Source organism: Chanos chanos, chromosome 12 (genome assembly GCF_902362185.1).
Source record: "Chanos chanos chromosome 12, fChaCha1.1, whole genome shotgun sequence".
Classification (NCBI taxonomy): Eukaryota; Metazoa; Chordata; class Actinopteri; order Gonorynchiformes; family Chanidae; genus Chanos; species Chanos chanos.
In genome coordinates, this window is record NC_044506.1 from 8,720,164 (window position 1) to 8,735,484 (window position 15,321).

Genomic DNA, 15,321 nt, shown 5'->3' on the forward strand with positions numbered 1-15,321 from the left:
ACATATGGAGGAGTGTTCAGATCCATTTTGCCCCTTTAGCTGAACACATGCGAACTGTACAAAGGACACGCAATATTCATTAGAAATTTGGCTCTTTTCACCCTACTGATATGTTTATGACCTTTTGAAATAAACAAATAGAAATGTATGACACATGAATTACCATATATCATATTTGAAGAGACAGTGAAAACTTCTGGTAAAAAAAACAAAACAAAATGAAATGAGGTTGGTTAGCAGGATGGTTGATGACATCATCAAAACTGAATCTATACATCAGCTCAAGCTGTAACAGTGTAGGACGTCCTCCTCACAGTTCACAGTACAATGCAAGATGAAGGAGGTCTAAGTGTATATATTATCTATAAGTGTACTACATCTTTATTTTACTGAGACGTTTATGAGGTTATCTATTTACAGTATCTATTTACATACTCTGAACCTCCTCTTTTTCCGAAAAAAAAAACCCAACAAAAAAAACTGGAAAAGCTTCCTGCTTAGAGAATAAAAAAATCTTGAAAGGCTTGGCCAGGAAACGCTTAGATGAAGTGCCGACTCGAACCAGTCACATACCATAAAAAAAAAAAAAAAAGAACAAAAAAAACACACACAATCTTACTGCCCAGTTCAGAGTCTTCCACAGAGTTGTGTAGTTTAGTTCAAGAATAATAATTAAAAAAAAAAGTGGGAAAAATTCCAGGAAAAGGTAATGTGTAAAAAGTAGTCGGGTTCCATAATCAGCAGAGTCTCTGCTGTTAGACAAAAGATGAGAACTTGCACCTGGACCAAGTGTATTTGTCCAACTCTGAGAATGTCGGTGAAATGTGGATGAGTCTTAACCTGGCTGGCTGTCGTCATTCAAATCTCCATAAGTGTGATCTTGTAGGCGTCGGCATAGGGCTCAATGACCAGGATAAACGTGTCCTCATTAGAGTAGTGCTCAATGATGTTGTCATCCATATTCACTAGAATCCTGAGGGTTAAAAAAAAACCAAAACATAAAACAGCACTTTAAATTGCTGTTATCCAGCCAACAGTAGTTATGTTTATAAACACACCTAGTCAATCTCTCTCTCTCTCTCTCTCTCTCTCTCTCTCTCTTTCTGTCACCCTTTCACTCACCCTTTTTTGCTTTTCTTGTAGATCTTTGCCATTCGCTCGATAGGAACGCAGTATTTCTCTGAAATCTGAAGAAAATATGACAGTCAGTACAGATATCTGACAGAACTCTGTATAAAACATCCAATCAATACTCAGTATGATCTCAGTAGCTTTATGGAAGTTCAGTAACCACATGCTCAAATGCATCAGGATGCAAGAGGTACAGCAGCCAATCATTCACTGTAATGGTTCTGGTAAACTAAAAACAAACGAATTAAACTACTGTTCCCAAGATGCAATGCTGCCCTTAAAGCGGGTGAGTACTCACAGCGTCCATTAAACCCCTCAGGGTTGGAGACCTGAGCATCAAAGCGTCAAACACCTCGTCCGACTCCTTCCTCACGTACAGCAACACTGCAAGGAGACATTCGCAGAGGTATGAGGTCAAACCCCCAGTGTATTCCTGGTCACGTCTAAACTTTTTGTGACGGGCGACTGAACATGTATTAAACTTAATCATATCTCTTTTTCCTCAACTATATCAGAGCTGAAATGTGATTCAAATAGCTTGAGCTGAGCGGACTGCTATGTTCTAGTCTATTAAGAAAGTGTATTTGATGCTTCTTGGGAGATGATGAGTACATGACGTGACTGGAACCTTTTCTCTGTGTCTCCTCTTTGATCTGTTTGTGAGGGGGAGGGCAAAAGTCATCGTCAGATGACCTGAACATCCTTTTCACCAGCACGCTCCTGAGAGAACAGCAAAATAGCATCTGTCAATCACGGGCGAAACGTCGTCAAACCCAAGACGATCGTCAGCCGTGTGCTCAATCCGAGTTTTCTGATACTGATTTAAGTTTAGTTTTCAGCACCAAAGCATGATACATGTAGTTCTGTTGCATGTGTGCATGTGCACGTTTGTGTTCACATATGTGTGTGTGTATGGGTGTTTGTGCACATGTGTGTGTTTCTGGGTTTGTGTTTGTGTGTGTGTGTGCGTCCGTGAGTGTGTGTGTGTGTACGTGTGTGTGCTTACCCTTCTCTTTCAATCTCTTCTGCATTGAAGGTATATACCTGCAGATAATGTTTAACACTGGATTAAATCAGAGTTAACTTTTCATACAAGCTTTTTAGTCTTGTCTAAGTCATTCTCATACATTACTGAGCTAGTTCCTTAGGCAACGTAAGCCCTTTGCAATGTGTCCTTATACAGCTGACCGATCTCCTAATGACCACGAGTCTCCTGTCTGACCATATGACACAAACTCCATTTTCAATATCAGACACCGGACAGTGACATTTACCATTAGGCCTGAAAAGGTCAGTTATCTTCTAACAAGCCCTGTTTCCATCAGTCCCACAATGCATTGCTAAGGTCTCCATTGACAGGGCCCAAATAGGGTCCTAAAAGCACCTCAAAGAATCCAGTGAAACACAGTGACTGATGTCACTGATTGGGATGTGGTCTCTGTTAATGCCAGTGAGGTCATAGATAAAAATGGACAAACTCATTTCATCAATATGTGTGTGTGTGTGTGTGTGTGTCTCTCTCTCTCTGTGTGTGTGTGTGTGTGTCTGTCTCTCTCTCTCTGTGTGTGTGTGTCTGTGTTTTCAAGGGAAAGCTCACCTGTCCAGCTCTCTGCAGATTGCCAAAGTGCACATCTGGTATAAAGAGCACTGGTTGTGCATCCAGGTCGGACATTGTTTTGAAGAAGGTGGTGTCGCTCTTTTTCGGCAGGTTTACAAGCCCTGCACCCCCATCCTTTCCTGTTATATCCATAACAATACTGTTGCTATACAAACTAATACCAGCACACCATAAACTAATAACAGTAAGAAAGATATGAGAGCACAGTCATTTAGAAATGCTGTTCCACTGCAGTAATCGAGTTATTTCTGCAGCAGCCTGTTGCTGACGGGTTTCAGTATCTCACCCTTTGACTTCTTACGGTTTTGTTTCCTTTCTTCATCTCTAATCTTCCGTTCCGCTCCCTGAAAAAGATAGCGAGAGATTGTGAGACCGCTTGAGAACGCTCGTGACAATTACGCCACCTGCTGGACAGAGACGTCACGAACGCTGACAGTTCTTAACGCGACCACTAGGAGCTGTAACAAACAGCAGAGCTCAGACAGCATACGGCAGCCAACAGAAAAGTCCTTTGGCTCTGTCCCCAGTGCAACAAAAACAATACTCCTTTCTCTTAAGTTCCTTCCATTCAGGCGCTAAATTTTAAGGAACCGTTTCAGGGAGAGTGCTGTAAGCTGGGTAAGCGTAGTCATGTTGTGGTTACAGAAGAGAGCGTGAAATAATGAAGTCATCTTGGCAGGAGCTGATGAAAAGGGAAAATAACGCAATGGAGACAGACAAAAAGGTTCTCACTGTGACCTTAGGGTTCATCCAGGTCAAAGGTAAGGGGGGTCATGAGGATCACCTTATCACAGAAGACTTTGATCTGGCAGTAAGCTCGGTGGAGGGGCTTGTTACTGCGGTTGTTGTAGCTGTAGGTGTCGATCTGGATCATGAGAGGCAGTCCTTTCACCCCTTTCTGAGAGGAGAAGTCCGTGCTCAGACAGTTTACCGTGATGAAAATCTACCAAACAGAGAGAGAGAGACGGAAAGAGAAAGACAAAAAATAGATCGTCTTATTGACCAATCAAAAACATGGCCAGATATACAACTTTTCATTCATTCATTCATTCATTTTCTAAACTGCTTGTCCTAATTAGGGTCGCTGGGGGTGCTGGAGCCTATCCCAGCACTCATTGGGCGAAAGGCGGGTAAAAACCCTGGACATGTCGCCAATCCATCGCTGGCAGATATACAACTTTATTTACAAAATCAGGAAGGGGGGGCGGGGGAGCATTAAAACAGATGGAAATCCAGCAGTCTGTAATCTGGTGGATTAAAAAAAAAAAATCTATGGATTTGGATGTAGAAGAACAGAACGCACAGCGGGCAAAAAGCCTGCCGGACAGGTTTCATTCGCCGCGAGCGTGGGAACGGCTTTTTGCACATTAAAGCCTGTTACGTAAGAAAGAGCGATATCCACAGCTTTTTCTTACGAGGTTCGTCCGATTTATCGTTTCTTTTGCTTGGCAGTTGAGAGAGAGAGAGAGAGAGAGCTTCTTGTTTTTCCTCTCAGCGAGCGCTGAAAAAAAAAGGCAAAGCAGGTGCCTGCCCTGACACGTCCATGTCTTGCTTTCTCCACCATCACTCTGCCCAGGGGGGGAAACAGCAGCAACACATATGCAAAGTTTGTTTACAGTGTTCTCTTAGTGCGAAACTCTGTAAGGTCTGGGTCACTTCCCCACGGACTGGGCTGCTAAGCAAGAGCAACATTCATATTCACAGATTTTTTTACAAAAGACTGGACCAGAAGTCATTAAAACAGATCTGAACATTTTTCATCTAAACGACTTTATCTGCAGATAATATGGGGGTGTGTGAGAATGGCGATGCAAGAAAATGAATGGAGTTGTACTGTATTCTTTTGGGTGTGAAGAAAGAAAGAAAGAAAGAAAGAAAGAAAGAAAGAAAGAAAGAAAGAAAGAAAGAAAGAGAGGACTTTCCTATGCATCAACTGAATAAAAAAAAAACAAGGACAAAATCATGAATGTAACAAATAAATATGAAAAAAGAAAGACAGAAAATAAGCACCTGCAACTTCACTGATTCGTGTTCTTTTCTTATGGTACAAATTCTTCATCTTCCCCCCCTCCAAAAATGAGGTGTTGTTGCAAACCGATAAAGGACTTTGTTTTTAGCTTTGTAAAGTTGCTGCTCATTTAAAAATGGTGCAGACCAAGTAGGGTGTCGTTACAAAGTGACGTCATCTCCACCATACAGCTAAAGGAATTTGTTTGTATTTGGTTGGTCACTAAGTCCCTTTTATACATAACCATTACAGAACCCATAGGAGGGGAAAGCAGCCCTTGTGAGGCTCAGACACTATGAGATCTCATTTTACACACACACACACACACACACACACACACACACACACACAAAATGAATGACAATCTCTACTTAGCACAATATTGGATCAAATCACGCACTGAAGGATACGTATGATTCATGACAAACAGACGAGGATCCCAGATCAGCATTAAAAGTTGTGCGTTCGCATATTCTATGACAAATGTAGGTAGAGCTTTGTTATACGTTCATTAATGAAAGTCAACATTAAAGAACCTACAGCCCTCTAACTAAAAAGCACCACAGCATGCCAGAGAGTTTAGGCCAGCTCTTCAGATCCGTGATGGCAAGAGCATTCTTACACACCCCCTCACTCTGACTCCTGACGCCGTCAATTAAAAAACCACGGGGGAAAAAAAAACAACAGTGGATGAATGAATTGAGGCTTTGAAGACACACCTCTCATCACACACGAAGATGAAAAAATAACGTACCTCTCCTGCACTAAAACACCATGTACAAAAAAAATCTAGCGGGAGCCACGAGCTGACATAGGCTTCAAACGCTCAGAAAGTGCATTCATTCAAAATCAGCGTGGCCATACGTGCCTGGCCTACGCAAGGGGATCCGATGACAGGCAATGCGCTAACGGGGTTGACCGTGAAAAGGTATGGAGGAGAACCTATGAGCGGCAAATATTTACCCAGAGAGTTGGGAGCTTAATATACTCCAGAGAATGGACTGTTTGTTATGAGCTTTATTGTAACTGAGGAGCCAAATAAGAACCACAATGGGTGGACAGGACCCTGCCCGCATGGGTGGGGCCGTTTCATTTATGTGGGCCCGGGGCCCCGTTTACACAGACCCGGTCCGTTTCCCATAGTGTGTGACACGCAGGTGCAACCTGACCCCTGCATAGAGCGGCTAAGGAAAAGAACAGCACTGAGCAAACACATATGGGTGGGGAAGATAGAGGCATTGTGTCTGCAACGTCATACTTTACATAGGGAGGGAGTGAAGGAGTGTCCATAAACAGACACGTGTTGGGGGGGGGGGGGGGGAGGGAGAGAGAGAGAGAGAGAGAGAGAGAGAGAGAGGAAATAAACCAAGGAAAAACATGCACGTCAAATCTCGCAACAGCTTAGGCATTAATAACTTTTTGACTACACAGACAATAATGGCGGCTAAAAAGGAAAAAAAAAAAGGTCCATTTTCATGCAAATTAGCAAACAATCATGTGATGTTTATGATGTGTGCACCACGATGATGTGTGAGACTTACTGATTTTTATGGTAATAATAAGGGCAGAATTCACATGGTATGTGGACCATAAATTCTATGAAATACTGTTTGCTCTTGCAAGGGAAGGTGTGTATTGGTAAGAGCAGGATGTCCACAAATCCAAAATACACATTTGAGGAGACATGTGGTTTGCTAAGCTGCTCCCTTGAGTCACAGGACAAAAAGACCAGGGGATATGGATAGACAGACATAATTACCTTGGCTTCTTCATTCACGTCCCATGTAAAAGACACGGCGTTGTAGGCTATTTCCTCAATGTTCCCAATCGTGTTGAAGCTCTCTTTGTAATCAGCTGTTCAGAGACAAAATAAGATTCATTAGTTTTGTTTTGGTAGGATGCATAAATACTCTAAACTGACAACTGAGAATTGATATGTGAGATACCCATTGTTATACAGCGTGCACACCATTTCTAATGAAGTAAATTCAGTCAAGAAAGCTCAAGGTATTTACTTGTGCTAGTCTAAATCATCTCTGATAAACTGTCTCCTCAAAAACCACTATCACCACCTCAGAAGGTCTGAAATTGTTTGCTATTGTAGAAAACGATTGCCCAGGTAAGATAAGAGATCTCATACATTAAAACAGCACACTTCCATTCCTGATAAAGCTTATCTCGTTTGGCAAACAAACACTTTCCCTTCAAAGCTAGCGCTGGGGGAAGACAAAGGCTATCTCATATTTATTTGCAGTAAACAAACAAGACTGTGACTGGGACAACTTTTTGTTTCTTTCTTTATGGATGTGCTAACGAGGTGGATCTGCTTCTATTGGGTCAAGTTAGCTTTTTACCTCATGCTAGCACCAAAACACAGATGTCCCTTCTTTACCTTAACTTAGCTTAGTAGTTTGTTTGCTAACACCGAAACACTGGAGTTTTCCCATCGGGACCGACTTAGCTTTTTTGGCTTACGGTTAACACCTAGTTTAACAAGTTTAACCTCCCTGCTGAAACTTGACTAACCTACAGGCAATGCTAATTCTACAGTTTCAGCACAGGAGTGAGTGGTCAGTTTCACTGCTTGAAATCACAGGCAGCAGCTGGTTTCATAAAGCAAACACGCGTTGGCTCAATCTATGTCCGTTAGACCTCTCCTGTTCAATAGCCCATTCAAACCCCAGATCCTGTGACACGGCCTCAGGCCGGGAGAACAATCCCACCTCAACTGCTATTCAAATCCCAGCACAGGTGTCAGGTTGCACCGACTGTCTGCCTCGGCCATCCAAATGCTACAGGTTTTGCTCTTCGCCATATGCCCAAGCTGGTCACCGTCATGGAAACGCACCTTCAGCACTCATTTATCTCCACACCCTTTCGTGGTGGCCATATTGCCCCCCAAAACCGCCACCATCTGTAGGATTAGGATAAAGATGGCAACCATCCAGCAAAGACCCCTTGAAGGGGTTCCCACAACTTAAATGTTCTGTGACCCAGGCTTGACAAATAGCACCAGTGCCAAAAACCTATGAAGACTAAGAATAAATATGTCAAAGACAGGAATACGATAGATTACTAGGAGTTGAAAAGATAGAGAGATGTCACAAAACCAATTGTGTACATTACCCTTTTTAAAGTAGACTCAACTCTGCACAATTCTACCCCTGTCTCATTATACTGGCAAATGAAACCACAGTCTCAGTGAAAAATAAACAGTTTACTTCCTGATGTGTGAACTGACATGTTATGAGTATCTCTCATAAAGAATGTAAGATTCAATGCATTGTCATGTCGTGTAGTCTCATCATCCATAAGGACAAAGCCAATCCTGTTGTCAATCGTGGTCATTTTCCTTTCTGCTTTGTTTTATGACAAGTCATCACCATTAAGGAAATAAGCTATGCAACCACGCGGACACAGACAACAGAAGAAAAAGCAGGGCAATTTGTTTTAAAAATAAAAAATACTAACAGCTTTGTGTTCAAACTTGTTAAGAATTTATGTTGCAAGTTTGTTACATACCTAACCCATCAGAGGATACCCTTGATTCTAATGAACACAGCTTAAGTGGAACAACATTCCAGGAGTAGTGTAAATTGATTGTTTTGGTGGGGCATTTATATAGTTGTTTTTGTTCTTGCGCAGTAATTGAGTATTTTGACTGTGGTTTGGCCATTCATTTTTGCTTTTATCATTTGAACAGCCCTTAGTAAATAGTATGCCTATGAAGAAACTATCAGTGAGACAGCATTCTAGCAAATATAACTGTCCAGTTGGCCAGTACTTTAGTTCTAACTAGTCTCTTGGGTCCTTCAATTGCCCAGTGGCCAGAGAAATGACAAGGAACCCTGAGACATTCCTGTCTCTGTCCGAACAAGTCATGAACATTTTTACCATTCAAACCATCTCCCACATACCACTATCACTGCTGTATTACTCTCACAGGTTACAGCTTGCCATACAACACATTTCAATGCCTCATTCAAAGACAACAAAAATTCAACATAAGGTGTTTTTCCCATCGCCTACACAAAAAATATATTATTATTATGATAAAACCCAGTTCATTCTCATCGCATACATTCGCACTGCTATACAAATCAATATATCCGAAACGTTATCCTTTGACTTGAAGTGTAGATAAGGAAAAAAAAAAAACATTCAAACAACGGTACAAATATCTATACTTCAGGAGAAATGACTCAGCGACGGATGAACGGTATCGGTTTCGACCTTTTTCATCAGATTCGGTCTTTTAGAATGCCGTTCTTCCAAAGCAGCGTTCAAAGGAAATTGTCAGGAGTTAACTTGTGTGCATCCAATCTGAACAACACAGTAATTTATCCAATCTCTGCACCCTCTTCAAAGACTGAGAAGGAAACCACAAGGAACCAATCTCCTCGACAGCCTGAGGGGCTTCAGGCCATTGGGGAAGGGTCAGAGAGGCCCGGGAGGAACCATCACTCCATCGCCGACTAATTACAGAGCAGCCATGTTTGAACAAAAGGGGAAGGACATTGGTGTGCCCAGTGATGCTACTAGTAAAGGACCTGACCTTCATGCTTTATGGTTTTATGAAGCTTGTTGTTCTTACCAATGTCCAGGACCCTTTGTTTTGCGGTGTGCTGGCGAGAGTGCCAGTACCTCCAGTACTTGAGCTGCTCGTCCCGGTTCTTGTCTTCGCTGAACACCACCATAATAACGCTCTGGGTACATGGAAAAGAGAAGTGAAGTGAGAGAGAGGGGTGGTTCCTCCGGGGGTCACTACTTTGTTCAATTATTTGGTAGTGGAGAGGAGTGTAGTGGAGGTGTTGAACACCACCTGCGGAGAAGTGATGGCCCGCTACTGTACAAGTGTATTTAAACTTGTTCTCAGCTCAGAGGTGTACTCTGTGGTCACCTCCGTCTAAAGACTCCTTAATAGTATGATGACCATGCTTTTTGTGATGCACAGCTAATGGTCAGTGTTTCAGGAAAATAAGCCAGATTTATAGACCACGTATGAGCTAGATCTGGTTAGATAATGAAAGAAAGCAGAACTTTGATGCCAAAGTTTCCAGCCAGCCTGATTTGTCATTTTGCTGCGGTGATGTTCCACTCACCCTCACTTTGCTGATAGGGTGCCTGAGGCGTTTATTGGCTCCTGTTTCGTTCAAGGTCACGGCGTAGTACTGGCCCTTATTCAGGTAGGTCATGGGCCCCTCACCTTGCTTCTGACGCAACGACCTTGTGGCTTCAAGTGTGTACTGGAATGTGTCACTGTGGAGGAAAATCACTATCATCATTAAGATACGTGGAGTGTTTGATGTCACCGTATTTTGTCATGGTTTTGTTTTGCTATAGTGTGTAGAATACAAATTATGCATCAACAGTCTGAATTATCCATCGTTTACAGTATGAGCGGTGGAAGCAGCCTTACATGTTTGTCTGGTCAAAGACGTATTCATCAGCTTCCAAAGATTGTGGGCGGTACTTCTGTTTTAAAGAGAGAATAGCATCAGCCAATCACAATTATGGACTGCTCAAGCTACCTATTACAACATAACTACAGCTTTGCTACATTTAAATATATGATTAAAAATGACTTGTTAAGTTTAAAGTAACCACAGGGCTCTCACCGCACTGGTCTCCTCTTCGTAGGTGCTGTCTGGACTGCTACGCTGGTCATCTTTAACATAGCTGCTATGATTGATGGCTGAGCTGTCGTATAGGTGACCTTGCTCGAAGATGACACGTGGAGGCTCCTCCCCTTCCGACTTGTAGTGAACACCGGAGCTCATGAAAACAGGTGCGTACACTTCTGCCTTCACCATGGCAACAGGTGCTGGCTCCCCTGTAACGTACTGGTCTCGTTTAGTTTCCTGGTGTTCTGTGTTGATTGACAGGTTGACCGGCACCGACTTCAGGACCTGGACACGGTTATCGACGGCTTCTGTCTCCGTCTGGCTACTGCTACTGCTACTGCCAACTAGAGCATTCCTGGAGAACACATGGACAAAGACACACTATATTATTTCATTTTATTTGGGAAGAATCCATTCGCAAGATCTGTGTGATAAGATAAAACACTTAACAACTGCAAGTATCGACTTGGTTTGTTTAAAACGCTGTCAGAGCATTTCTAACAAATATTACATAGTAACATAAGTAAGTAATTCACACGGAAATGAATAAACTGACCTCTTTTCTTGCTCCTCTGAAATTTCAACCACTTTGGTGATAGGAAGGACGCGTTTGTCTTTGGGAACCTGAAATTGAGAAGAACAGAACAGGCTAAGAACCATACTACAGGCATTGGCATGTCTGAGGGGATTTAATACACAGACTATCACCTACAACTCTAACAGAGAATAACATAGTTATAAACAGCAAGTACTCAGAGAGTATAACAAACCACAGAGCCTGCCGTTTCCCCCTGGTTTTGAATACTGTGGTGTGTATTTCTCTGTCCTGACTGATTCTTTATTTTGTATATTGTAGTGACATTTAGGTTCTGTGTGGGAGAGGTCCTGTAAAGGAAGTACGAATGGGGAAGAGAGGACTGTGATGAAGAAAAAAAATTCCCAAAATGTATCCCCTCCACCTACTTCGCCTCCCATCATCCACTGCTTTATGGTTCGGTTTGTTTGCTTGGGTCTTTGTTTGTTTGTTTGTTTGTTTGTTTAGTGTAGGTTTTTGTTTTGTTTTTGTTTTGTTTGTTTTTTGTTTTGGGGTGTAACAGACAGAAATAAAGGCTTTTCCTTAACATTTGAATCACTCACACAGATATTTGAATGACTTTAGTAAGAGGTAAGCGCGTGGGATATGAGGATCTGTGAGTGGCGAAAACTGTGAGTATCTGTGAGAATGTAGAAAACGCTGTGACTGACCTTGTAGTATTCATAAAGCAAGCCCAGCGCCGCAGCACTGTCCTCATCACCATTGATGCTCATCATGGCTTTGGTGGCAGCTGTGAGGGGGTTCTCCAGGTATGACCTCCACGCTTCATCTTCACTGGTGTAAGCCCGCCGAGAGTGAAACGAGGTTTCATTGGGTACCACTACCACCAGTCGTTTACTGGAAACACACAAACACAGATAAATGTATGGATGCACCAACAAACACACACACACACACACACTTGTCTTCCTCTAAAACTGGGGACAGACCCTTGACTTCCATTTTACCAAAAGTATAGAACAAGAAACGAACCCAGATACGAACTTGTATATTATATTTTATTAAGAAGTCCCAAACTTTTGTGGACCCAGTGGCCAGACCTCAAAAGTAAAGAATTTGTCTAATTGTGCTATTCTTACGGGGACCTTCAATTGACCTTCTGGGCCCCACTTATATGGTTAGGCAAACCCATTCTCTCACACACAAATGAGCTACAGTTCAAATATGTGATAAAAATTATGTAAATTGACTCGTCGGTACACTATTGAAAAGAAACTGCCACAGTTATCGCTGCAGGCGAGAAGTCTGATCTATTAATGCCAGCACAAACTTGCTTGACATCTCATTTAACTTCATCTTATCTAAATGGCAGCATGTTGTGGTTTGGATTTCAACTGATCAAATACCTGAGTGAAAATATATGCAGGTACGTAAAGCAACAGACTGAACGCTAGAATGTTGTCGTTGTCTTTTTTTCTGACACACACCACATACTACTCTGACAGCACTTCAGTTGTCATGGCAAAAACATATGTGTGTTTCATGCTTAAGAAGGTCGTAGGGAAAGTTCTGGAACACAAAGATGGAACCCACTGTGAGTAGTTGAATTCTGGAATCCAGCAGTTACAAAAGAGGATGCTGTTCATGACTTTGTTTCAAGTGTTTTGATTCAGGGGTCTTGAACAATGACAACAACTACTGCTAACTGCTTCCTATTTTTGTGTCACTCTGGAAGAACGCTATACAGCGCCCATGTGTCAGATCTCCTTTATTTCAGTAATCCCCCAAGTTCTATTTATGAATCCAGCAGGTTGTTTGAAAAGGGGTAAGGTCTGTTGAGAACAAATTCATTTTAAGGGGTAACCAGACCTAAAAAAAATAAATAAATAAAATTAAAAAAAAAAAAATCATCTCTTATAGATGTTGTTATAACTGACAATGAGGTAAAACAAACTTCTTTTTTGATCACTAATGCCACAAACAATTTTTACTTTCTCTTTAATCCTCTCTGCACTCCCTCTATTTCCACATCATTTGCTCACAAAAAATAACACATACGATATCCAGACAAGCAGTTACTGTAGGCTTTAGCCCAAAGCACTATCAGCATACAAGTCCACACTGGGGATCATGTGAGTGCATCATTTACATTAAAAAAAAGCTGTAGTTGCAATGAAAAAAATTATTATTATTTTTAAAAAAATAAACCATTTCAGCATATTTCTTTTTTTTGGCATATTAAGCAGTATTTTGTTATGTGCTGTGTTTTTGCCCTTGTGACAGTAAAAAAGGAGAGAAACTGATTATGCTTCAAAATTTCAGTTTAGAAAACTAAAAGTAAATTTCAAATAATTATTCTTTAATGATTATTTTCTTTACATTAATTCACACACACACAAATTAATTTAAAAGAAAACCACAAATAATATTTCTTGCACCCAGTTTTCGGTTACAATGGAAAACACTTCAGTACTGTACTTTTCGTTTACACGAGTGGTAGAGCATGCACGAGCACTATTTACCCTCAACAAAATGGGTTAGGACAAGCATTTCACTCAGGTGTTGTTTGCATAATTACAATCAAGCGTTATTTAAAAAAAAAAAAAGTAAACATTTTCGTTGAACAAAATTGTATCAAAAGTTCTATTGAAACCACATTACAAATATTCTGCAACAACGTCAGATTCTGTACTCTACGAAAGCAAAACAAAACAAATACTTCTACAGAAGTGATTTCAAAACTGTGATCCAATTTCTCCTTCATCGAAAATGGCGATTTCAACAAAGTGACTCAGCGGACTCAGACCTTCCCTTTGATTTAAACAGCTCGTTACAAGTCACCTGAAATATCAACCACTGCCATATGGTATTACCACAGTTTTTTAAAAAAAAAAAATCCACATGTAATAAAAAATCAAGAGCCCTGCTTAATTAAAAAAAACTTCACATCTGCCAAATAAAAATAGAACGCGCAAACAATAAAATTCCGATGTGCGTTCATGTATTCGAAGATACGTTGCACTGCTATAATCACTTACTTGTCTGACTCCTGTGACATATTTAGCCTCCTCCACGATTCTTCCTTGTGAAACTGGACTTTCAAGTCGGTGCAGGTAATAGAAGACTCAACGGAGAGAGAGAGATGCCAAAACCCGGGCTACAGGTAAATCTGCTTTTTTTGCCCTGCTTCTTCCACAGCCCCGATAAACCTGGCAGGTAGGCAACACCTCAGCCCGTGTAGCCCACCTTGAATCTCTGTAAGTCTGTATTTCAGTATTCTCTGGCAGATGAATAAAAAATGTAAACAGAAATATGATAAAAGTTTTAAGTAGTTGTCTGAATATGCACCGCTTTCGTAAGCGTTGTACGTAAACTTTGATGGAATTTTTTCAGTGTAAAGTATTTGGGTTTAAGGAGGGACGAGCCAAGGCTCTGATTGGCTGAAGTACGAAGGCTCACCCAAGCGATAGGTTGTCGCGTCGGAAAAACAGGTAAGACCCACCTTACCTGTGGGCATACGCTGAAATCGCGGGCAGGCAGAGGTGCTGTGTTTTGTTGCCATTGAAACAACTTTTTTTCATTTTTCTTCATTAACACGTGAAAATTCATATTGCTTAGCGGTACATGTAGTAATCTGTAACTGGAGCCACACTAAAGAGTGGGGAGGGGTTAATTGTTTGAGCGGAACTGCATAGTTGCACAGCTATTTAAATGTTCTCACACTGGCCTACAAATAACAGACATCAAAGGCTCAGTGCCCTCTATGAAATGCACAAGTTATGCCAAGGTATTAGTGTAATGTTTAAACTTCATGGTACACAAAAAAGAGAGAAAGAGAGAATAAACTCTGGCCAGTTTCACTTACATCATTGTGCAACACCATTTACAGCACATTACACGTTTGGTTATTTTTTATGTGCTTAGGCACTGACTTGATCAAGCTATAACATGCCCTCAAATTAAACAGTAAACTGTCAATATTAGTTCCCAGACATGTCAATGAAGCGTGCTGAGTGACAAATTCAAATGAATGTCATCCTCCCATGATCCCAAATTGTGAGAACTTTTCATTTGTTCCAAGTGTCAAGCGTGGGCATGTATAGTATGGGCCTCTCTCAAGTCATTTAAGAAAGAAAGAAAGAAAGAAAGATAGAAAGAAAGAAAGAAAGAAAGAAAGAAAGAAAGAAAGAAAGAAAGAAAGAAAGAAACTTTACAAAAACATGTGCAACTGAGGTCTATTTGATGAAATCTGAATGGTCTTAATCATATGCTTTGATCAGTAGTGAGGTTCAGAAGCAATTTTGCTTTTTTTATTATTATTATATCAAATTGAATGAAGCATTATTAAGGAAATGCTGGGAAAACTTTTTTGGGAGTGTTATTTTTAAGTCAGCCAACTGAATTA

At 41.1% G+C, this 15,321-nt stretch overlaps 1 protein-coding gene across 1 annotated transcript; it reads right to left on the reverse strand.

Annotated features, from left to right (window-relative positions):
- Nucleotides 1-858: 858 nt before the first annotated feature.
- Nucleotides 859-13,974, reverse strand: grhl2b (grainyhead-like transcription factor 2b). The gene is made up of 17 exons (XM_030788465.1): nt 13,955-13,974; nt 12,247-12,249; nt 11,627-11,813; nt 10,938-11,005; nt 10,370-10,736; nt 10,177-10,232; nt 9,860-10,016; nt 9,352-9,463; nt 6,517-6,611; nt 3,534-3,692; nt 3,008-3,093; nt 2,729-2,894; nt 2,138-2,175; nt 1,760-1,851; nt 1,430-1,515; nt 1,123-1,187; nt 859-973 (listed from the first exon to the last, which is right to left on the reverse strand). The coding sequence occupies exons 1-17, from the start codon at nt 13,972-13,974 to the stop codon at nt 859-861; spliced, it is 1,872 nt and encodes a 623-aa protein (XP_030644325.1).
- Between the last annotated feature and the right edge of the window lie 1,347 nt (nt 13,975-15,321).

Excerpts from the sequence above, each read along its gene's own strand:
- grhl2b (XM_030788465.1), bottom strand. The coding sequence starts at position 13,974 with ATGTCACAGGAGTCAGACAA. Across the intron at positions 1,188-1,429 it reads TGAGGGGTTTAATGGACGCT|ATTTCAGAGAAATACTGCGT; the intron begins GTGAGTACTCAC and ends TATTTTCTTCAG. Across the intron at positions 974-1,122 it reads TACAAGAAAAGCAAAAAAGG|GATTCTAGTGAATATGGATG; the intron begins GTGAGTGAAAGG and ends TTTAACCCTCAG.